Source organism: Panthera uncia (assembly GCF_023721935.1).
Source record: "Panthera uncia isolate 11264 chromosome D3 unlocalized genomic scaffold, Puncia_PCG_1.0 HiC_scaffold_8, whole genome shotgun sequence".
Lineage (NCBI taxonomy): Eukaryota > Metazoa > Chordata > Mammalia > Carnivora > Felidae > Panthera > Panthera uncia.
This window is the reverse complement of record NW_026057586.1, coordinates 26,116,253-26,140,963: the sequence shown is the minus strand read 5'-3', so window position 1 is coordinate 26,140,963 and position 24,711 is coordinate 26,116,253. Positions and strand designations below refer to the sequence as shown.

Sequence of the window (24,711 nt, the reverse complement as noted above, 5' to 3'; positions counted from 1 at the left end):
GAGGTGAGGAAAGGGAAGACCAGAGTAGGGAAGTGGTTAGCCCGAGGACACACATCTCGGAGGAGTCTGGAAACCCAGATTTGCCCTGTCCGGAGACGTGCTGCATTCGGTGCCTAAGCATGTTTACCATGGCAAGGAAGGGGATCCCCAACAGGCAAGCTTACGATCAAATAGTGCCTCACAGGTCTTCAGGGCAGGAGACACGGAGGAATTACGTTCTGGCCTCCCTACCACGCAGCTGCCCACTGACAACTGAAACGAGAATTGGAAGGAGGACGTCAACCTGAACCAGGAAACGGACCGGCACAGCTTTCTGTCACTCGGAACACCGGCCTTCAGGCGACTACATACGGGTTTGTGCTTTCTGCCAAGGTGTCTTTGACGTTTACTGTAAGCTCCTAACACCCGAGCGTCCCGTCCTTTTTTACAGCGAGCACCTACCCACCGACTAGCGGCTGGTCACCTCTCACAGAAGTGCAACTCTCGGTAATTTAATCAAGTCAGTTAATACTGTTTAATAAATAGGCCAGAAAATTAGCTGAGAGTTTTTCTCGGCGGGCTGCGGCGTGCGACCAAAGTTGTGGAAGATTGTCCTTTGAATCACTAAGGCAAACTCTGTTGTGTCATTTTACAGAAAGCAATCACATAAAAAAGAGTTATAAATAGGAAAAAATTCCAAAGCTTCCCCACAGAGGGACAGGGAAATTGAAACACAAAAAAAAAAAAAAAAAAAAAAAAAAAAAAAAGAAAGAAAAGAAAGAAAGGAAAGAAAGAAAAAAGGAAAGAAAAAGAAACAAAACAAAACACAACCACCCCTACCCCCACAAAACATTTGTGTCAAGTTCTCCTCGATCATACAGTACTCAAGATCTTTGGATATTTTACAATATACAACTCCAAATTGCAGCCAAGAGAAAACAAAAAGAACTAACCAGTTGTCTGAAAAACGGAGTTTATAAGAAGTCATTACCTTTACAAAATAAAAACAAAGCCCCAACACCACTGGATTCCAATTTGTTCATTTTTCCTTGTTTTCTTTTAAAGTTTGGGTCAGCCCCAACCCCTTGGCTGATGGGGGGGAACACGGGGATGTTGGCTGATGGGTCCCAGAAGCAAGTGTCAGAAACAGAGACAGGACTCTAAGAGGTGGCTGCCCAGAAGGATGGTGTCTGAAGACAGAAGGGTGTCAGGACCAGTTTCCTCTGGTCGGAATGGCGTCTGGTGGGGTGTGGAGTCAGGGTCCTCTGCTGGGGAGCTGGAGAGTGACAGAGTCTGTGGTCTTCTCTGGCCTTTTTGTTCTTTTGTGTGTGTGTGTTTGCTCAGGAAGAAGCCAAGGCGATAGGAAGAGCCGAAGTCTCTTGTGCCCGCAGCTCCTGGACTGGGGACACCGGCCCTGGGTAATCCATGCAGGTGAACCCTCCTACCGTCGGGACTACCGAGAAACAAAGGCAAACTCAGCAAGAGAAGGGATGGAGGGCAGGAAAGGGGAGAGAAGAGGAAGGCACAGGGCCAGCAAAGCTGTCTTCCTTCTCGAGACCTACTGCAAGCTTATGAACCAGGGAGAGCGTGCATTCGTGCGTGCGTGCGTGTGGGCAGCTGTGACTCACAGAGCCCCCTACTGGAGCCGGGCCCCGCCTCCCACCACCGAGGGAAGCCAAACCACCCAGCTTCCTGCCCGAGCCACGAGGGAGGGCTTGAGGGTGTTCAAACACAGCAAAGGGGGCAATCCCCAGCAATACCGGAGCCCTGAGAAACCCACAACAAACATAAACCCTGGGTAACCGGGTGTTTTGTCTGTTTCTAGGAATCAGGGCAGAGGGGGGGCAGCCGCCAGGTGTTAAGAGGTGACTCTCGGCCCTTCCGTGTTGGCCCCAGGAGTCCCAAGAGACTTTGTACAGCCCTGGAGAGGGAGTCAATGCTAACTAGTCATCCCCAGGGGCCCTGGCTTACACGGTGGCCTGCCTGCCTGGAGAGTATTTGGAGTATTTGGAGTTCCCCACAGCTGCCTGTGGACATGGCACATCTCAGCCCTTCTTTGTCACTCCTGTCTAGGGTGGCCACATTCCTCACCTGTGCTAATAGAGAGGTGGATGTGAGAAAACTAAATCCGGCAAGATAGACGGTTTCACCAGAGACTTTAGGCGTGCAAAGCTCCCACCTTCTCAGTTCTTTTGTGTGTGTGTGGGGGTGGGGGGGTGGGGGCGGGACAGGTGTGTATATGTGTGGGGGTGGGTGCAAGAGGGGAAACTAAATTGCCAGCTCCCCTTCGGAGCAGGGTAGAGACGACCAACCCGTCCAAGGTCACAGGACAGTGAGGAATAATGGGCCCGGACTCCAGGAGCCTTCCCTGCCAATAGGGCATTTCCCACAAGGATCCCGGGATGGCTGGAGACGAGAAAAGTGACCCACCAGAGCAGGGTCAGCAGGGACTCTGCCGTACAATGGTGGCTCAGCTAGGATGGGCGCCCCAGGCCCCTCGGTAGGCCTCGTCCCTGTTCCACCTGGTCTGCCTCTGGCCAAGCTACCTTCCTCCATCGAGCCCCACACACAGCTCCAGAGTGCTCCTGGGCACCCAGGGTGTGGCCTCCTCGGGGCACGGGTCCCTGTGAGTTTGTGTGTGACAGCCGGAGAGACAGCCAGGTAGAGGCCAGGCCCTGGGCTCCAGGCCCTGTGGGAGGAGATGCCCGCCTCAGACACCACCAAAAGGGATGCAGGAGGCCTTGGGAGGCCTAGAAAATACCACTGCTGCTGCTAATACGTTTTCGTTCTTTTCCGTTGTGATTTGAAAGAAACAGTCCAGACCCACTGGGTAGGGCAGGGGACGCCTGGTGGGAGAGGGGGCAAGGGCCGCTGGACTGGGATCGACAAAGACCAGCCTAGTTGTTGGCTTCAGACATGGAGGCCACGTGGTTGAGGCCGGCGAGCCCGGGGAGGCCGGCCAGGCCCGCGGCCCACGGGTCGGGCAGCGGGAAGTAGGGCCGCGCGGCCGCCACGTTCTCGGCCAGCGCGAAGGCCAAGAGGCCCCCCGCGTTCCTCTCGGCCTCCAGCTGCGCGCGCCCGAACAGCTTCATCTGCGTCTCCTCGAACTGCCTCTCCAGCTCCTGCAGGCTCAGCGCGCCCTTGGGCGCCGCCAGGAAGTGCTTGGCGGGGCTGGGGCCGGGGAGGCACACGGCCGCCCCGCCCAGGTGGCCGCCCACCTCGCCCAGCGCGGGCGGCATCACGAAGGCCGCCTTCTCGGGCGCGGGGCCTCCGGGCCCGAAGAGCAGACTGGCGGCCCTCCAGGCGGCGGGCTTGCGGCCGCGCCGGGGCCGGGCCATGCGGCAGCTCTGGCGCTTGATGTGGCGGTGCAGGTGGTCGGAGCGCGTGAAGCTCTTGTAGCAGAACTCGCACTGGTAGGGCCGCACGCCCGTGTGGATGCGCATGTGGTTCTTGAGGTCGTAGTTGTGCACGAACTTGGCGTTGCAGTGGATGCACAGGTAGGGCCGCTCCCCCGTGTGCTTCCGCATGTGGATCTTCAGCTTGTCCTGCCTGCAAACGCAGAGGCGGCGGTCAGTCCCCGCGGGGAACCCCGGGAGCCGCGCCCCCCAGCCCCTTCCCCCTTCCTCCACAACCCGCTCCAGCTGGCCACGGCCGTGGCGTCCAACGCCAGAAACGGGCCCCGTGCTAGGGTTTACTTGCAAACGCGGCCTCACTGCAAACGGGTGTGGCTACTCACCTGGATCAGAGGGCTGGAAAAGGAGCGGTGTCCTGAAAGGCCTCCTTCCCTCCAGGACCCCGCTTACTCGTCAGCTCCGAGTAAGGAAGCCGCACCCTTTGTCGGAGGCCCGGCTCGCACGCTGGAAAATGTGCCTGTCGGGGACACTTCTCCCCACAAGTCAGCAGCCTGTCCTTAGCCCTTGCGCGGTGTGGCGACCTCTGACACCGCCTTGCGCCTTAATTTCGCACCCACTGTCTCCAGGCAGGTCTTCCCTCCTGTTCCTCCTGTGCCTTTGCCCCATCCTGGCCCCTGGGCTCTGGAGATCTGTCCTCGGCACTAATCTGGGAGGCTACAGAAGCCGGGCACACCTCGTTCAAGTCTCCTGCACTGTGGTTTCGCATCCCAAGCTGTGGGCTTTCCTCTTTGTCTGCAGAGAATTCCAGGGTTTACAAAAGAGCCAGGTGCGACAAGAATGTAGCCTAATCTAGGGCAAAGCTTTTTAGGATTTACGTGCTATTATTCAGAGGGAAGGTATGGTGTAAAGGTGGGGCTCCGTTGGGGTTTGGGAGCCCCTGCTCCAGCTGCAGACCCACCGCGAACATGCTGAAAGACCTTAGGCAAGTTACTCGACGTCTCTGCACAGAGCTGAATTTAGCATTAGACACAGTTCCTATTGTCCGGGGCTGACGGAGAGAATCCGGGTTCGTGTCAGACTAGATTCAACACACCTCCTGGTGATCTCGCAAGGAACACTGACATCACGGGGCTGTCTTCCTAAAGACCGAGCACTGCACAAGGCAGCTAGAGGAGCCTTCCAGCCTGGCCGAAGTGGAGTCAGGTGGGCTGCAAGAACCCCTCTCGGGGTCTTTCCGCAGCCTTCCCCCACCAGGCCTGGCAGGCCAACGAGCTCTGCGTCCTGTCTCCTACCTCCTCACCGCAGGTGTGGCCCCGGGGTGGGGCATCTGTCTGTAATTTTTGCCTCGGGTTTGAGGTCGGAACAGATGCAGAGCCCAGGCATTCGCCCTGAAATGGCCAGATTTAAACCATGCTCAATATAACCAACCGCAGGACAGCAGGAGCAGGTCCTGGTCTCCTGGTGTCCCCTGGCCGCTAGAGGTCTCACTGGCTCTCATTTTTGGACTGCTTCCCCAGGGGCGGGGCAGGAGAGAAAAGGACATTCTTAGGTACACTGGCAGAGAGCAGGGGAGGACCAGGACGGGTCCACCCCTTCTACCTGTGTTACCAGGAAGGCACAGGGCACCTGGGAGATGGATATGGGGGAGGGAGGAGGAAGTGAATGCAGCTTCCGAAGCCGGCAGGTGTCCCTGCACACCAGACCCTCCTCTCCTCCACATTCTCCGTCCCTGCCCCTCCCACGAGCCACCAGCTTCGCCCAGACTGCATGGCACCCTGCTGTGACATCCCACGCTCCCTTCCCTAGCCACAGCATACTGCCCTTATGGTGTCTATAACCCACATTTCATCCAGGTGACTGGGGGGTTTGAACAGGAAGGGGCTTAAGCGAGCATAGGGGCCAGTGGGTCTCAAACTTGAGCCTGCCTAAGCACGGCTCTCAGGGCTTGATGAAGCAGCATGCTGGGCCCCACTCCCGGAGACGGTGATTTGGGAGGTCCCCAGGCGGAGAGGGCAGGGAACACACGTTCCTAACAAGCTGCCAGATGCCGCTGCTGGTGCTGCGGGTCCATGGGTCCACGCATCACTTTGAGAGCCACCTTTGCTGGCGGGCAAACTGGGGCCCAGGGAGGGGACCTCGCCAGGGCCACCCAGAGAGTAATGGCAGAGCCGAGGCTAGAACTCACGCCTCTTTCCTCACCGCTGCAGAAGTGGGGTGCACAGTGCCCTTTGTGCCCCAACAGCAACGCGATCTAGTCATGAGGGACGTGTCTTGGGACTCACACATTCATCTAGGCGCTCAGGGAAATGCCGATGCCAGGTGGTCAGCTGGGCGCGCTCACTGGCTACGGGACTTGTGTCCTCACCAGGGCCCGGTGGAGGACTCCGTTGGAGTCATCAGTGGGGCTTTAAGTATATCAACTCACTTAATCCCACCATAACCTTATAAGGTGGATATTTTTCAAAATCACTGTTGCACATAATTAGTATTGATGCTGAGGGTCACCCTCAAATAATGGACGGTGCAAATGGTAAATCTTTAGATATTAAGGGCCCACTGTAAATATCCACAACGTCTCCCAAGCTTTTCATTAGAGCATCCAGATTAAGTCACATCTTAGCAGCAGTTAGCTGGCATGTGTAGGAAGTGCTGAGAAGGTGACTTTCTTTTACTGAGCACCTGCTATGGGCAGACGACTACACCATTTCAATGACCCTGGGAGGTTGTTATTTAGAGGCAAGTTGTAGTGTAGGAGTGGGGCCCCCCTTAGGGGTCTGGGAGCCCCTGCTGCAGCTGCGGACCCACCACTAACCTTCTGGGTGACCTCAGGAAAGTTACTTAACCTCTCTGTGCAGAACTGAACCTGGGGCCAGACATCAGTTCCTATTGTCCAGGACTGATGAGAGAAGCTGAGTCTGTATGAATTAGATTCAACATACCCAGGATAATTTCGTCACTTAGAGGAAGAGTTGAGGCTCAGAGAAGTCAAGCAGCTTTCCCAAAGGTGTCCGGGCACGAGGGGCCAAGGAGCGTGGGGAGCAGTCTGAGGTATGGTTTGTTTGCAAGCTCTTCTGAGGTTGAGAAAGGGTAGATTTTCAAACCGGGGACTTCCAGCCTGTGAGGGAGTCAGGGCTGCCTCAGAAAGTGCAGACTAGGACAATCAAAACAGGGCATTTGCAGCCAGCTTTGGGACTCTGGGGCCAGAAGACCGGGGCATGCCTTGGGAGGGGCTCAGCCCTGGGCAGGAGCTGGCTGTCCCTAATGGAGACTTTCGTGGGAGCAGTGGAGGGTAGAGCTGCAAAGCTTATGATATGTTAGTCCTGGAAAAGAAAGTTAGAGATCATCCAGTCTACCAGGATCCCATTAACATGTTGTGATTCACAGTCTGAGTCAGTGCGCCCAGTAACCTGCATTTTAGCAGTATATTTGCGAGGACCTTGAAAATACTGATTTCATTCAGTCCCTTAACTCTCAAGATGAGGAAAGCGAGGACAGAGAGGGAATGGCTTTCTAAGGTCACGTCTCCTCCTTATTCCTGTAACGACCTTTGCGCGTGGATATAATGCACATGCGCATTGAGAGGCCTGGGGCCAGCCACACTCCAAGAACCGGACCAGGTCCTCAGCTGCCCTGGGCCCCAGTTTCCTGACCTCTACAATGGGGCGGGGGGACCCTGGGCTGCACCATTGCGACCTCTGGTGTTCTGTAAGCGTTCGGATGTTCTGGGTGTTCTGGGTAATGGGCTTACGCTGAATCTCTTTCTCGCTAGTTGGCTTCATGCGTTATGGTTGTTTTACCCCTATCTGAGGTGATGGATGTGTTAACGTGTTCACCACCACGTTATTGTGGTCTCACGACATTGTATAAGCTTACATGTTAGACGTCAGTTATATCTCAACGAAGCTGGGAAAAAAGAGATCACCCCCCTACTTGCTAGCCCCCGGCCCCCACAGTACTGCACCCGCACAGCGCATGGATATGCTGCTCCACTAGCAGGCTGTGCTCTGGTCACTCTGTACCCCGGCCACCCGCAGGCACGAGCTGGGCTTCCAGGCTTCCCTCCCTCCAATGCGGAGCCTGCCATATTGTGAGACGTGGATGTTTGGTACACCCTGTGTCCTTCCCTTTCTGCGCAGATCTCGTGTTCCCGCGCCAGCGCTCCATCTCTGGGCTCCCACCAGAGGTCCAACCCCGGATGTCAGCGTGTGCACTCCTTCCTTTCCAGCCGTGAGCCCTTGGCTCCGGCCCCCCTCCTCCCTGCACCTCTTTCTCAGTTTACTTTTGCAAACGGCCCTGCCTGAAATGTCTCCCACTCCCAACTCCCCCTCCTCCCGCTCCCGCCAACCTTTCAAGGTCAAATTCAAGGGCAATCCTCTACAAGCCTTTCCCTGTCCGCCCAGGCCCCGTCCGTCCTTCGCCCTCGCCTTCCAGAGCATCTGCGACCTGAGTACTGTACCTCAAGCTAGGTCACTGAGGGGCAAGGAGGGAGCAACAGAAGACAACGTGTCGGCATCACCGTCTCCTGTTCCCAAATGACCCCATAGGTATCAGATTTGTCTCCCCTTCCCTGCCCCCGCTGCAGGGCGTGAGCTCCGGGAGCGAAGCCTCTCTCTCCGTACTGTGGCCCCTTTCGACCGTACGGGTACTCTCGGCAGATGAAAAAACAGTGCTCAGAGGTGCCTTGGCTGCTTTTATTTTCTATGCGTGTTATTTCCAGGGCAGGGGCCATCACGTGTGCCGTTTTCCTGAGCTGTCCCTCTGCAGAGCCACCTCCCTGTCCCTGGCTCCTGCAGCCCTGTCTCGTTGGAAGATGATGCAGGGGGAGCACACGGATGGGCGAGGAGCACCGGTCCCGGCTACTGCAGATAAGGAACCAAGGCTCTCCGTACTAACCGGTAGCATGGACCAGGTGCTTGCTGGGCACCCGGCAGTTACGCCTTATCTCGCGGAAGCCTATGGAGGACGTGTCGCCATCACTGTCATGAGGAAACTGGGGCACAGAGGCTGCAGTAATGCGTCCACGGCTTCCCTGATCTTGGGCCATATGTGAACGGAATCAGGGGCCTGGGGGCAACTTTAGGAGGCGCCTGCTCCAAGCCCCTCGCGTTACACGTGGGGAAGCTGAGGCTCAGAGAGGGGAGGAGGCCAAAGTCACACGGGCAACGAGAGGCAGAACCAGGGCCCTGAGCCTGGGGTTCCTGATGACCACTCTGGTGCCCTTTCCAAGGTGCCCCAGTCCGCGGAGACCCTGAGCCCTCCGGTCCCTCCTGGAGCAGCGCTTAGCGTGAGCCCGGCTGGCACTGCTCTCTCAGCCCTCGCTCACGCTCAGTCTGCGGCACTGAAGGTACCGGATCTGCTTGCGTGAGGATCTGCCAGACGCTTCTGTATCCTGTGCGGATGGCGCATGGCACTGAACACGCAGCGGGGGGCTCATGGCACGTTTGTCGACTGACCGCTGGCCTGCAGCTGCCGGATCGGCTCTCAGGACCCCCTACTCCAGTTCCAACGTGCTCTTGGTCACCCTGATTCCCTTGTCTGCCACCCCCTTCCTTTACTCTGCACTGGGAGCAGCCCCGGCCACGTGTGCCCGAGCCTTGATCTGCATTCCCCCTTCCAGCCCGGAGAGCTTATCGTGGGAAAGATGCGCCCGTCCCCATGAGCTCATTCCCCTGAGTGAAAGCGAGGGCTGCGGGGTCTCGCCCGGGGGCCTCGGCCTCCACGAGGGCTCCCGGTCACGATAATGCTTTCCCAGCACCATCCGCCCAGACTTCTTGGTAACCTGATGGTCTGAGACAAACCCTCTTCCTGCTGCCACTGCTAATGACATTGCATTATCTTAATAAGGTCCCCAGGGCTGCCAGGAGTGGGAGGGCTAAAAGGAAAATACGGGAAGAAAGCAGCAGCCAGGCTCCTGGCCTGGTCTGGGGAGCAGACTGCTGCCGGCGTGCGGAGCGACCAGCACGGGGCTCACGCTGGCAGCAGCTGTTGGAGGCAAGACCTTACGGCCTTTACGGGACGGTGGCAGGAGACCCCGTGGAAACTGGGACGTCACAGCTGGCCAGAGAGTGGTGCTCAGGGTGTGAGGCATAGGCAGAAGGACTCCCAAGTGCTTGCGGGGTGACCAGAGCTAGGAGGGGACAGCGTGGGGCCAAAGAAAATAGTCTGGTTGGAGCCTTTGAGGCCTTGCCCGGTTTCCGGGGGTGTGTCCTATCTGAAACAACCGGTGTAGGACAACGGTCCCCAAGGCCGGTGGAAATTGAGCACCATCTCAGAGGGGAGGGTCTGATGCCAAGGGACAGACAACATCATGGCGGGGAAGGCCTTCATCTCTCTTCTTGGAGAACGACAGAATGAGAGCTACAGGCAGGCTTTGGGGGCAGAATGGGCTCTGTGGGAAGGAGTCCTGGGTCCTTCCACCACGGTGGCTGAAGCCATTAGGAATGATGTCCCCATGGGCGTGGCGATTCTGGGAGTCAGCATCTGAGGCCGTAACTCGGAGCCTGAGCCAAAGGGCCACTTTGCAAGAAGAGGGTAGGCCGCTCCAACATCCCTCAGGGCGACGGGAAGCGGGGTCACATCAAGGAGAAGGGAAAGGAGGCCTGACTAGAGAGTAGAAGCCCAGTTGTGTTCGAGGGAAGAAGGGGAAGATAGTGTCCAGGAGGAGGAGTTGAGGGCGGCCGGTCCTGGCTCCCTTAGCCTCTGGGGGGCCGGGTCCCAAGGAGCGGCTTGGCCTTGCAAGGGAGTCTGGGAATTCTGAGTCAAGGCGGCCGCTGCTTTCAGTGGCCGCTGAAGCGCCTCCATCTGGGGAGGGAGAGAGGGAGGGAAGGTGTTCTGGGTGGTGGCTGCAGGAAGTCAACCACAAAGAAGGTCCCCGTGGAAAGGCTGCAAGGGGACTTGGCTGCAGGGAGAGGTATGGGAAGCCCTACCTGGACAGGCTGGTGGGAGACAGAGAAGAACCCTTGCAGGGCAGCTCCGGGAGGGGTGGGAGGGAAGCACCAAGCCAGTTCTTCTGAAGAATGTGACCCGGAGGGCGGTCGGGGAGCGTTCCAGGCGGACGGCCACAGCCCAGGGTACGAAATAAAGTCCCCAGGGTCCCTTGTGGGAGGAGGCCAAGAAAATGTCCAGCCTCCCCCCACCCTGGGGCTCCTCTGCCCCCGGGAAGGGAGTGCCCAAGAGCAAGTCTGATCTTTGTCAGCAGGGTCCGGGTCCAGTGGGAACCGGGTGAGGGGAGGTGCTGACGGAGGCAAGAACGCAGCTGCTTCAGGGGCCAGATGGCTGTGGCGGAGCAGAGCAGGAGCAAACCGGAGGGAGGGCAGGGCAGACGCAAGGCCGCCCCGTGGGCGGCCGGTCTGGCCTGGAGGGCTGGTGAGGCTGCAGGCACAGAGGCCCCCTAAGTGATCATCAGGAATGTGCTGGGAGGGAGGGTTCTGGAATGCAGCCCTCCTATACAACCCAATATCCTGCCCAAACCAGGAGGCCAACTCAGAGAATGTTCTCGTGTCAGGAGGGCGAGAAGTCTGTCTGCAGTGACTGAGCAAGTTTAACCCTCTCCCTAGGGAAGGCAAGGCCCACAGACCGGCGTGGCCTGGACAGAGGCTGTGTGTGGGAAGGGCCTGGAGGGAAGGGACTTGGGGTCCTGGGCAGGCTCACTATGTGGCATGCTGAGACGTGCATCACCCTGAACCCACAGACCTGGGGCTCCCCTGAAGGGAGAGGTGCCCTGGAGGCAGCCATCTGTGAAGGGAACAGGTATGGGAAATTAGGGACACGGACCCTGGACGGCAGGAGGGGGGCACTCTGGCAGACTTGGGGCCTAGCTTTGTGAAGAGTGTGCTCGTCTTTGAAGTCATTCCTGGGGTCCTGGACTGGGAGTCACAGGCTGGAGATGGGTGAACGGCACTCCAGTGTAGATTGTGCCCTAGTTTATCTCCCCAGTGTTATCCCTGTGTCCTTGTGCTCTTGTCACACACCTCGTTCAGGTGTTCTGGCCCCGCACAGGGGTGAATTCAGGAGAAGGTGGTGGGGGTGGGGCATCAGAGCGGCAGGGGCATTAGTGAGGGATATCCCAGGGGAGGTGATCCCCAGGAACTTTCGGTCCAGCTGCTATGCGGCGATAACAGCAGAACACCCTGAGGTCAGCATTGCAGGGCAGAAGGGGATGCACGCGGGATATGGGGGGGGCCCTGCCCCTCCGCACCTGGGGACTCTCCCTCCACTGTCAGCTCAAAGCATCTGGGAGAGATTCGGTGTGGAGTTTCCCTCCCAGAAGCAGCTGTGCGGGGACCCCAAGGCCACCTTTGAAACCGTCAGCATCGTCCTTCGAAACAGTCACCAGAGGAGCCTGCTGCAGAGCCGTTTCAGCAATGCCACGGTCACCTGAACACATTTCCGACACCCTTCTCTGGAGATTTCAAACAGAGTTTTCAAGCCACCCAAGATAGCGGGTCTCATGACTTTGTAAGACTCATCTTCTTTTTACGCCCGAAAAATACCGTCCCTGATATGCTGTTCAACTTGACGCAAAACAATTTCACTCTGTGCTCAAAGGCCAAAGCTTGGGCCCACTGAGGAAGCTCAGGAGAAGGCACCCCCAGCAGTTCCCAAAGAGAAATTTCCAAGAGGATGTGGGGTAATGGCAGCTCCACTGGCGTAAGCGTGGGTCTCGGGCTGGGTTCTTTGCCAGGGACAGGGGCCGTGTGAAAAAAAAGTGCAGCGGGGCGCCTGGGTGGCTTGGTCGGTTGAGCATCCGACTTTGGCTCAGGTCATGATCTCACGGTCCGTGAGTTCGAGCCCTGCGTTGGGCTCTGTGCTGACAGCTCAGAGCCTGGAGCCTGTTTCGGATTCTGTGTCTCCCTCTCTCTCTGACCCTCCCCTGTTCATGCTCTGTCTCTCTCTGTCTCAAAAATAAATAAACGCTCGCTAAAAAAAAAAAAAAAAAAAAAAAAAAAAAAAAAAAAAAAAAAAAAGAAGTGCAGGTAAGAAAATGGGTGCTTGGGTTTCTCTTATATAACCAGGGGATTTTTCATTCCAAATAAGCCTAGGACCTGGAAGAGAAGGACATCATCGACTCCAACAAACCAGTGCATATGATTTGAATAGAAATGCACATCTTCAAAGGAAAGGACCTGGTCCGGTCAGTCACGGTCACAGAGCTCTGTCCACATCCGACACACAGAAACGAGCAAGCCCTGAGGCAACGCCACTCACCAGAACTTTCTCCACCGTCAAAATGGCTGGGAGGGTCAGCCTCACGCCAGTGACCACAAACAGCCCCGACAGACCCCATTTTCCCCAGAGGAGGACCATCCAAACCGAGCAGGGAACCAATCAGACCCACATCATCCCACTAATCAGCTTTGAACCTGAAAGTTGCCGCGCAGAGGGGGTACGGAACACACGCTTGCTGAACGGCACGGAGTCTGTGAAAGGCGAAAGGCTTGTCACTATTGATTTCAAATTTCAAATTATACAACCGCAGGAAGTTAACCCTCTTCCCAACACGGAGAGTCAAGGCGGAGAACATAAACAAGAGGCTTATCCTTTAGCTCGGTTCCCAAAAGAAGATCGGAAGGGCTCCAGGGGTCTCTACAGTCTCCTGGTCACAGATTTTGCTGTCCTGCAAGTCCCAGCTCTGGCATCTTCCTCTGCATGTGCTTACTAGAGCGGTGGATGGCTCATCTGTAAACAAAGGCCAGAGCACCTCCCCATCTCCCCAGGACCTGGCCGTGGTGACAATATGCAATATACTTAGGACAGCCCCTGGCCCATCCTGAATAAGATAAAGAGGTGACACTCCTCAGGGGAGCCTCAGAGCAGTTTCTGTGGATCCACAGTGGGGAAGGGGAAGAGAGGTCAAGCGAGTGAGGAGCTGAGGCCCCTCGCTTCCGACCGAACTTGAACCCCTCTGCCCTCATCTGTATTATATCCTGTGCTTCCGCCTAAGAGTGTATCTCAGACAGTATTTTAGCCCCTTAGGAAGAGTTTGGAAATCGCTACACCAGGGAAGGCCTGGCATGCCTTCTAGTGAATAAACTTGCCATGCATCCGGGGTCCAGCTGGGCCTCCCCTCCGTCCCAGCCCTCCGTGTCCCTCTCTGCTGTCGTCACGGGCCACCGCCCCCCCCCCCCCCGCCCTTCCTCCTCCTCCCTGCCGGCCCCCCGCCAGAGGGCTGTGATGCGCACCTGGTGAAGCGGACCTCACAGATGTTGCACATGTATGGCTTCTCCCCGGTGTGGGTCCTCATGTGCCGCGGCAGCTTCCCGGCCCCCATGATGACTTTGTGGCAGATGGGGCACTGCTGAGAGGCCTTGGGCTTCAGCTTGCGCTCCTCCACCAGCGGCCAGGGCGGGAAGAGGCCCCCCAGGTGGGTGGCACTCAGGAAGTTGAGATAGGCACCGTAGTCGTTCTCCGCCTTGATGGGGCCCAGCGGCCCCCCGGGAAGGTCGGGGAACATGTCCTTGAAGAAGTCGTTGGGGAAGGGGGGCGGTGGGGGCGGGGGCAGCTCCTCCTTCTCCTCCTCCTTGATCTTCCGGTTCTTGATGACCAGGTCTAGCGGCCCACTGTCCATGGGCTGCTCAGGCAGCTGGGCAAAGGCACCGAAGTCCCCCGGCCAGAGGTGCGGGAAGAAGTCAGGGGCGAACGGAGATAAGGAGGGTCTCCTATCAGTGATGTTGGCTTTGGGGTACAGGTTCTCCCTCAGCAAGGATTCGATGGAGAAGTCCCGGATGACGCCCAGATGGCCGGGGCTGCCGGCCTGGAAGGAATCGGGGAAGTCCCTGGGTGCGTCGGAATAGGCCTTCTCCGTGAGATGGTCCGTCTTGGAGGGGCTTTGGTGGCAGTTGATGTCCTGGGGGTCGGGCAAGTTTTCTTGGTCGGCGAAGTCTTCGGTGTCATCATCTTCGTCTTCTTCCTCTTCCTCCTCCTCTTCCTCCTCGTCCTCCTCATCGTCGTCATCCTCGTCGTCGTCGTCGTCCTCCTTGTCGTCCTCCTCCCCGCCGTCCCCGCCGGGCTCCATGATCTCCAGGCACACGTTCACGATGCACTGGATCTCCAGCATCCTGGCGGCGTTGAGGATGTGCTTGACGTTGGAGGCGGTGATGGTGAGCGTGGAGGTGTAGGCGAAGTCCAGGATGGCAGCCAGGGCCTCGGGCTGGACAAAGTCGATCTCGTAGACGTACGGCTGACTGGCCAGGGCGCCGGCCGTGAACAGCTTCTTGAAGTATTTGCTGCAGGCCGCCAGGACGGCGCGGTGGGTGCGGTACTCGTGCTCCTGCACCACGAGGAGCACGTCGCAGAGCAGGCCGTCCTGCCGCTGCTCGTTCAGGCTGCACAGGACCTCGCTGCTGTGGTTGGGGAAGGGAATGCCGATGAGTTCGTCGATGCCATTGGCCATGTTCTCAGCCAGAGCCCTGCAGGGACGCACAGAGAGGAGGCCGGGGTTAAAGGCACAGTCCCGGGAGGGGACACCCAGCTCTGGGGCCGGTGAGGGGGGCCGCCGGGCTGGTGGGCGCGCTGGCCACGGCACCCCTGCCTTGGCTTAAGGCTTCCCGCTCCACCAGAAAGCCGACCCTCCTCCCTCTCGGCCTGGCCAAACCCCACCTGCGATTCAGAGCCCAGCGCGCAAGGCGGGCTTTTCACTGTACCCCTGGGGCCCTCTCCCGGCACCCCCAAGGCCCTTGGCCTGAGGCTTCTCAATGGGCAGGTAGTGTATGACATTTAGCCAAGGCTGTGGAAGCTTCTCCTGGGCACGGTTCCACTGAATTCGCTTCCTGCTCTGGGCACTACAGGAGTGGCCCTCAGTCGAGGGCCAAGCAAGGGAATGTTCTGTCGCCACTCAGGGCTCCTGCTGGGTAAATGCTCTGTTGTTTTGTTTCGTTTTCCACAAAGCCTCTGACTCGGGTAATGGATGAATATGTTGCTACTATTGGCTACTGTTCTGAGCGGCGCTGTGGTCCCCCCTCTGCCTGCCCCAACTCGTATGCTGGAACCTTAAGCCTCAGGATCTCAGAATGTGACTCCCTTCGGAGGGAAGACTTTTAAAGAGGTGACTGAAGATCAAACAAGGTCACGTGAGTCAGCCCTAATCTAGCATGACTGGTATCCGTATAAGACGGGAGGAGGATACAACACTCAGAGGGCAGAGCCCGTGAAGACACAGGGAGAAGATAAGCCAAGGGGAGAGGCCTCAGAAGAAACCAAACCGGCCTGACACCGTGACCCTGAACTTCCAACTTCCAGAACTGTGAGAAAATCGGTTTCTGCTGTTTAAGCCCCCGAGTCTGTGGCTCTTGCTAACTGCGGCCCGAGCAAACCGATAACAGCTTCTAGGAATCTTAACAACCAAATTTTGTGGCCCATTTTCGGCACAGGAATGGGGGCCTAAAGGCATATGTCTTGCCTTCTGACCTTACTTCCGGCTTCGTTCTAGTTGATGGCATTTCTATTCACTTGCAAATCTTGATCTTTTATTTTTTTTCCTTTTGAATATTGACCTGCTATATATGTACATCGGTGAGCTGTTTCACATGTCAGTAAACGTTTAAATTCAGTATTAAATTCAAGTACACTGTTAGTTAACTTATCATGTCTGTATTCTGTTACCCTCAGGGAAACGCATCGCCTGCAGGGAGAAGCCTCTTCTGAGACCCGTTAGGATGAAGTGTGGTCAGTGACAGCCACCGGGAGGGAAAAGTGCAGGACAGAGGACACCAGAGGACATCACCTCCCTTCAGGGAGCCAGACTCATCGCCCAAGTCCACAGATTCAACCTGGACAAAAAGCCACTTCAGTTTTTGTGCCATGGCATCGAGGACCCCCTCTGCTTAGGGCAAAGCTTGATTGTGGCCCATGCATAAATCCTAGCAAAAGCCTGGTCCTAACCCTGGTGCAATGATGGTGAAAAGCAAATAAAAATGAAAACAAAACCTGAAAGCCTCATGCCCCAGTGGGAAGAGCTTTGGGGATTCCCACACATTTATCTTCTGGACATTTCCACTTTGGGAAGGCAGGTGCCATGGGAGTGGAGGAGTGAGAAGGGCCACTCACACGATATGTGCCCTGGGTGGGGACTGGAGGCCCCAGGGACCTGGCGGGGAGTGCAGGTGCTCAGGAGGTTTCCCAGAGTGAAGGCCTTGCTGCTGCCCTGCCTCCTCATCTTCAAAAGGGCCAGGGACCCCCACAGGCCACGCATTCATCCCCTAAATAGTCACTGGGTCTCTCCCTGTGCCAGGCACTGCCCTGACCTCTGGGGATGCACGGCAAGCAGACCAAGAAGGTCCCTGCTCTAACAGAGCTTACAGAGACATAACTGTGATAAAGGAATATCAAGATTCACCAAAGAGAAACGGGGGCTCCCCGCACACCCATCAGAATGGCTAAGATAAAAAGAGAGACAACACCGCATGCTGGGGAGCATGTGGGGAAAACTGGATCACTCATCCATTGCTGGTGGACATATAGAACGGTAGAGCCTCCCTGGAAACAGCCTCGTGGTTTCTTACAAAACGAGATGTGTAACGACCATATGACGCAGCGCTCTTGATCAGGCACTGCTGAGCATTTGTCACCAAGAAATAAGAAGGCAGGTGCACACAAAGACCCGAACGCCAATGTTCCCAGCAGCTTTACGCGTAGCGGTCAATGACTGTGAAGGGTCCAGAGGTCCTTCAACGAGTGACGGGCTCACCAAGTGGTAGTGCACCTACACCATGGCATACTAGTCAGCAAACAAAAGGAATGAGCTACTGATACCTAAAAAAAGCCTGGATGAGCCAGGGTGAAAAAAGCAGCACCAACAGGTTACATACTGTATGATGTCATTTACGTCGTGTTCTTGAGGTGGTATAATTACAGAAATGGAGAACATAGGAGTGGTTGCTAGTAGCTAGGGAGGGGGTGGGGCAGGAGGGAGGTGGGCGTGGCTATAAAAGGGCAACAGGAGGGACCCTCCTGGCGATCGGGACCATTCTGTATCTTGAGTGTATGGAGGTCAATATCTCGGTTGATGTTTTACTGGGATTTTGAAAGATGCTACCATCGGGGCAAACTGGGTAAAGTGTACATGGGATATCTGGATTATTTCTTAAAACTACATGTGAATTGGGGCGCCTGGGTGGCTCAGTTGGTTAAGCACCCGATTTGGGCTCAGGTCATGATCTCGCGGCTTGTGAGTTTGAGCCCCGCATCGGGCTCTGTGCTGACAGCTCGGAGCCTGGAGCCTGCTTCGGATTCTGTGTCTCCCTCTCTCTGCCCCTCCCCTGCTCGTGCTTATCTCTCTCTCACACAAATAAATAAACTTTAAAATAAGCTAGATTTCTATTTTAAAAAAACTACGCATGAGTCGACAAGTTATGTCAAAAAGAGAAAGTTTAATTAAAAAAGTCAAATGGTAGGAAATAACTTAAACCAATAAATAGATCTCCTTCCACCCTAGTGAATGACTCTTATCATCTGTCTATAGTAGTGGGTGAGGTGGTGGGAAGAGGGAGGCTACTTTAGTCAGAGTGGTCAGAGAAGGTCTCCTTGGGCGGTGTCATTTGAGCTGAGGCCTGGATGGCAAGAAGGATCCAGTCATAGGATGCTGTAGGGAATAGTGAGTGCAAAGTAGGCAGTCCCATAAAGGTACTCTAGGTCTGGGGGGCCAAGTTCTGCTCTGAGTGGCCCCATTTAACGTGGTTCTTGTCCACTGAAAAACCATTTCACTGCTGCATCCCTTTGGGGGGCTCAGATCCCTCGGCGGTCCTGTGTAGGACTCCCCTCTTCCTCTCTGACCAGGGAGGGCATCCCCATGCCGCAGGCCTCAGCTATCTGTGCTGCAGAGAGTGTTCTGAGGCTCCCTCCTTCCCTTACACCCCAGGCCTTCCTGTTGTTTGTTTTTTTTTTTTTAATTTTTTTTTTTAACGTTTATTGATTTTTGAGACAGAGAGAGACAGAGCATGAACGGGGGAGGGTCAGAGAGAGGGAGACAAAGAATCCGAAACAGGCTCCAGGCTCTGAGCCGTCAGCACAGGGCCCGACGCGGGGCTCAAACTCACGGACTGCGAGATAATGACCTGAGCCGAAGTCGGATGCCCAACCGACTGAGCCACCCAGGCGCCCCCAGGCCTTCCTGTTGTAATGGTGGGAGCCAGAGGAAAAGCTTGAGAAGCCAGGGCAAGCGTTGAGGCTAGGTGCTTCTTCGGGGCTGCCATTTCTTTTTTTTTTTTTTTTTTTTTTTTTCCAACGTTTTTAATTTATTTTTGGGACAGAGAGAGACAGAGCATGAACGGGGGAGGGGCAGAGAGAGAGGGAGACACAGAATCGGAAACAGGCTCCAGGCTCCGAGCCATCAGCCCAGAGCCTGACGCGGGGCTCGAACTCACAGACCGCGAGATCGTGACCTGGCTGAAGTCGGACGCTTAACCGACTGCGCCACCCAGGCGCCCCGGGGCTGCCATTTCTATTACAGTCCCAGGAAGGATGCTTTGTTGCAGCCAGGTGCAACATGACCTCCCATGCAGTGAGTAAGGGGACCTGAGGACACTGGTCCCCATCCCCCTGGCCCCAGCCTTCCGCTTCAGACACTCAGGCCTCATAGGGCAGACTGGGAGGACTTAGGGCCGGGCCAATCTTGGCCAACACCTTCTCTCTGCAGGCCAAGTGCCTGCCCTAAACAATGGGGTTCCCAAATGAGGGATCAGAGTCATCATCTGCCCTCAGGCCTGCTCATCTTCACGATCACTGGGGTATAGCTCCTATTATTATCACTATTTCTATCTCACAGAAGAGGTAAAGAAGGCACAAAAGGATAAATCACAGAGACGAAGGAACGGCGTAAAGATCTGAGTCTGAAGTCTGGCTCCTTGGGCCATGCTCTCGACCACAACCAATCTACCTCCTGCCTCTGCTTCACAAAGGCAACCAAGCATGGCCAGCAGTCCTTGCTGTGGCCTGAGTGGCCCAGACTCAGGGCGTTCAGAGATGCTCAGGGGTGCCTTTGGGGAGGAGGGTGGGAAGGATTTGGGTCAGCAGGAGAGGGCGGCCCTGCCTCCCCACAGGGGGCGAGCAGGCAGGGGCAGCGGGCAGGTGAAAGCCTGGCCAGCCTCAGGAACTGCAGCGTCAGGAAGACTTCCCAAGCAAGCCCCAGGTCGTGGCTTTTCTCAGAGTGGGTTCAGTGGCTCGCCTACTTGCTCCCCGGGCAGCCTCCCCTGGTGGTTCTGGCAAAGCTCCGCCAGGGGACGGGGAGAGGGCGAGGGGAGGTGATGGAGCTGAGGCCCCATCAGGCCTTCCCATCCCATCTTCTGAGCACCGCCTACCTGGATATGCTGACCGCCCACAGCGCTGTTCTCAAATGTGCCCCCCGTCATTCCCCGGTACCCCCTTCCCTCTAATCCCCCAACGCGAATCCTGCTTCGCAGCCCCCATGGCTTTGCTCACGCTGAGCTCCCGGCTGGAGAACACCCAACATCTTGCGTCTCCGACATCCTTCACCTCTAGGGGGCCGCATCCCACCCACACTTCAAGACTTCCCCCGTCCCTCAGTTCAGATGCCGGGCCTCTCCCGCCTTTAGATCTCCCGAACCCCTGATGCCTCCTACCGTTTATTTCACGCTGCTCGTGCTATAACTTATGTTATGCGCCTTGCCATTTCTGCTAGATTGTGAGCTGCTGGAGGGCGGGCTGTCATTACGATGCTCGGCACAGTCCTGACACACAGCTGGTGAAGGTCTAGGGCAGGGGTTCCGAGCGCTGAAATTACCACGGTGCGGGTGGTTCATGACACAGTGGCACCCCCTCTAAGGGCAGACTCGAAGATGTCCCCCCACCCCATGATTCTTGCCTCCTGGTAGCAAGATCCGTGCCCTCGTGTGGCCCCCTTCCACGTGAATACGGCTGACCTGTGTAACCGATGAGATTTGTGGACCTGATGGTGTGGTCGTGAAAGACATCCTGGGTGGGGGGTGGGGGGGAAGCCAGCTGCCGTGTGATGGGGACGCACAAGCAGCCCTATGGGGAGGAACACGTGGCAAGACTGTGGCTTCCTGCCAGCAGCCAGCCCCAGCTCACCAGCTGGGTGAACGAGCCACGGCGAGAGCGGGCCACTCAGCCCCAGTCAAGCCTTCGGATGACGGCAGCCACACTGACATCCTATCATCCAGGGAGATACAACTCCCTGAAAGATACGGAACCAGTGTCCCTTAGCAGAGGTGCTCCCGAGATCCTGACTGTGAGACAGCAAATGTTTACTCTCGTTTGAAATTTCTAAATTCTAGGGTGACTTGTTACGCGGCAACAGGTCACCACACAGGGGGCCCCCCTGCTGACGTCACGCGCATTGTAGACGTGTGATCGTTAGCATGACAATTGTCCGGCAGATGGCAGTTAAGATGCTCCAGTCTAACAAAACCAGCGTATTACGAGATGATTTCGATAGATGCAAGTAGACATATTGAGGAAATGGCACCTTTTCCAAATTCCCACCAAGCACCATATGGGCAGCAGGGTCCTCGCGCTTAGAAACACCTTCTCATCTCAGACGATGGTTTGTAAATGAAACTTCGACTGCTAAGTAAAATGTCCAAATCAGTAAAACCCCAGGAAGTCGGTTCTTTACGGAGAGCCAAGTTTTCTTGCTTGCTAAGGGCTTATTCCTCTAAAGACGAAAAATGTTTTCAACGTTTTCCAGAGAAAATTCTTACAATTCTTTAAGCTTTCCCCCAAACTTTTAAAACAGAGGAGATGCGACCCATGGAACTGTGGGTCGGTGGTCAGTGTCTCATTGGAGCCCACCGAGGAGAGCAGAGTGGCCGTCCCTATGCTAAATGTCCCATCTCGTGTGCTCCTGGAGCATGTCTGCTGGGACTAGAAATCAGGAACCCATCGCTGTGTGACTTTGGGGGGCCCCTCTGCCTCTCTGGGCTTCTGCCTCTTCATCTCGTCCTCGACGAGTCATGGAAAACCTGATAAGTGCTGTCATGACTTTGAGAAGCTACAGGAGCAGAATGGAGAAATGAGGAGGCGGTAACAGGCCCGGGTGACCCTGGGCACGAAGGCAGGCCTGCCCAGCAGCGACTTCTTGCCGCGCCTGGGTTCTGAGCCTTCGTCCCATCGCATTCCTGGAGGGGCGGATGTAATCCTGTCTTGGGGGCTGTTTTTCCAGGCAGGAGGCAGGTCTGCCACTTGCTGTTTCATTGTCTCTTTGGGAAAAAGTGCCCCCTCCATGCACCCTGGGAGCTTCCCTGGTGACCCTAAGATTCCCATGCCCTGGAGGGCCTGCAGACAGCACCGTCCCCAAGGGAAGGCCACGCCACACCCCCACCTTCCCGGCCAGGCCCTCCAGCCTCTTCCTCCCATCGCCGGAGACAGGGCAGTCCTGTCTCCAAGAATAACACACTCAGGAAAGACAATCACACACACACACACACACACACAGGCCAGAAAGAAAGGGGTGGGAGAGGGGGCAAGAGGGGCTTGGAGATGGAGGGAGGAGGTGAAAGAGGAAGAATGCAGGGTGGGCGGAACCTTCTCCAGTGCGGTCATTATCCCAGAGGACCTCCCCTGGGCCTCTGCCCTCGGGGAAAGGCTCTAGAGCTCAGGTATGTCTGAGTAGCCCTGTCTGACCAAAGCAGCATTTCTCACCTCTGGGCCTCTGTTTGTTCAACTGCAGAATGAGAACATTACCCACCCCAGGTACGCACCTGCTCCCCCCCACCACCCCCACCAGGAGAGGCGGTCATGCCCTCTGAAGAGGGGAGGAGGTGCTCCTCCAAGAGAAACCAAGAAGTGGTGGGGGTAGGGCGATCGGAAGGCGCTTGAATTTTTGTGTTATTCTGTGTCCTCTTCTAATAACCCAATCAGTCAAGCACGCCAGCTAGCATTCGCGCTAATGATCGATCCCAACGACCATTTATGGACTGCTTGTAACATGTCGCCCACTGCACTTCTAATCTTTCCTCAACTGACACAGTTCTGAGAGGTACATATTTCATATCATCACCTCCAATTAAGACAGGAAGAAACAGGTATGGAGGGGGTCAGTGGCCTGCCAATGCCACAAGCCAGCAAGTGTGATGTGGGATTGGAGCCCAGCTGCCTCCGGTGCCAACACTCCTATCCATTCCCCTTTACACACTGCCTCCCACAAAGTCCAGCTTGGGATTTGAACCCTTCTCCCCAACGGTTGTCTCTCACTTTAGAGATTTCTCGGAGCCCGGGGTGAGGGATGTGTACATGGGGGCGGGTGGGGGGAAGGCTGCATGCATATCAGGAGTCTCGGTACCAAGTACAAATGAAAGGTATGGACAGGAAGGCTCCACACACCAGGCAATCAGGCTAGGCTTTCAGGAGGAGGGGCCTGTCTGTGCTGCACAGGATAGAAAGGATTTCACTGGGCAGAGGGGCAATGGCAATGTTATTTGGATCCGGAAGGCTTTGGATGTCCAGAATCCCCTCTGAAAGTGTTTAACCTGGAGTCCAAGTGGGATCATACAAGAAGCTATTCTCAGCCAGGCATGCGCCTGAAGTTGACTGATGGCCACCTGATAATAGGAGGCCTACTCGGAGTGGTGGGGGGTGAGGCCCTGTTCTCAGACTGCCTGGGTCCATGTCCCTGCTTCCCCACTGATGGCCTCTGGGACCTGGTAGGACCCTTCTCGAGCTCAGTGTCCTCATCTGTACAATGGGGATGATAGTCCTGTCTACCTCACAGACTCATCCTATGGGTCAAATGAGGTGAGGCACATAAAGGGCCTCCTGGTACATAGTAGGGGCTCAACAATTACGTGTCAGCAATTATGAAGTCCAGGAAGGACAAGGACCTCGCACTGATGTCTTGGCAAAGGGAAGTAGGACCGTACTGGGAACTACTTTGCCTTCTGCATAGTTTCCTAGAAGTCCACACTATTTAAGCACTTCTCCTAAAGATATTCTGAGAAGGACACTTACGTGCTCCCAGGGCCACTCCTGGCACGCAGAGGGCATCATCACCTTCCAAGGTCCTTCCATGCCTCCTGTCTCGTACTTCTAAGCCATCAGGCAGGCAAGGCTGACATAAATATGCCCATGTTACAGATGAGAAAAATGAGGCACAAACAGGAGCCTTGCCCAAGGTCGCACAGCAAATTAGTGCCAGGGTCAGAACTAGCATCAGGGTGTTCTGATGCCCCAGCCTCTACTCCCCTGATAGGCTACAGTGCCCCCTGCAAGGTGCAGAGTTGCCCAGCTAGTCGGGGACCCACGTTCTCGGACTAGTTTTACTAGGAACGTGAGGTGCGTGGAAGGCAGGTTACACACTCCTGCCGCCCTCGGTTTGGAGGGAAGTAACTGCCTAGATCTCACCTGCTCCAGGCAGGGTCTGATCCTTATATGTCTGTATCATTCCCAGGATGCCATCAAATGGGAACATAGTAGATGCTGAATGAATGAGATCAGTTCAAATACATAGTGGGGACAGACCTGAAGTCACAAACGGCAGTGGGGTGGCTCGAACCCTCTGCCTTGGGGACATCTAACATTTGATCAGAGCCCTGTCATTCGTATACTCATTCATTCCATCCTTATTATGATCCCCATTTGATGGGGATCAGAGAGGCTATGTGACCTGCCCTAAGTCACAAAGCTCGGTTCAGCAAATCTGGGGCTCAGGATGATGCTTCCATCTGCTAACCCCCCAGGGCAGGCTGGCCCCAGCAGTGGCAGACTGCCGCTGCCCCGGGAGTGGCCCCACTGGTCTCCAGTCCCAGCTCCTCCCCTGCCTGGGCATGGAGCTTCAAAGCCACCTGGCAGAATTGGTGGCTGCGGTGGGGGCGAGGGGGCTGTACAGGGGCAGAGGAGGGATGTGGCTTTTTCTTCCAGACCTGGGAATGAGGCTGGGCAGTGGACACCTGCATCCTGTGAGCAGGTTCTTACTCCCTGTGGTCTGTGTAGGCATTGAATTCTGCAAGGGGCCGGTGGGCCAGGGCAAAAGAGGCACAGGGAGGCCTGGCCCAAGCAGCTGGCCAGCCCCGCAGACCTGTGCTGGGCGCACCCCACCCAGCCCTTGGCAGGTCCCCTGAGCGGGGGCAGCCACAGCCCATGGCCCCGGGATGCCCCGGGGCCTCGGCTGCCCCAGAAGCTGGGGCCAGACATGTGGGCTGGGAGGCTGGGAAGGGTTACTTCAACTTCCAGCCTGCCGGAGCACCCCAGGAGGAGAAGCCGGCCCCACCTGCCCTGTTTCACAGTACTCTGCTGAAGCCCCCGAGTTAACAAAGCTTCAGGCCTGTTGAGTTCTATATTCTGAGAGGCTTGTCCACATCTGCTTTTCTGCATACATTTCCCTAGGATCCTTGGTACAGAAGGAATTACTCGGCCCATTTTGCTAATGAGAAACCCCAGCTCATGCTGGTGAACACACTTGCCCGAAGTC

General features: G+C 56.3%; 1 protein-coding gene across 1 annotated transcript in view; it reads right to left on the bottom strand.

The window, feature by feature from the left end:
• Positions 1–400: 400 nt before the first annotated feature.
• The window catches only part of ZBTB7C (zinc finger and BTB domain containing 7C), a 350,350-nt gene continuing 326,039 nt past the window's right edge, over positions 401–24,711 (bottom strand). Inside the window, exons 4-5 of the mRNA XM_049620109.1 lie at positions 13,514–14,740; positions 401–3,528 (exon numbers count right to left, since the gene is read on the bottom strand). Of these exons, the coding sequence (XP_049476066.1) occupies positions 2,877–3,528; positions 13,514–14,724 (1,863 nt within the window). The 5' untranslated portion in view covers positions 14,725–14,740 and the 3' untranslated portion in view covers positions 401–2,876. The remainder of the gene's footprint in view (positions 3,529–13,513; positions 14,741–24,711) is intronic.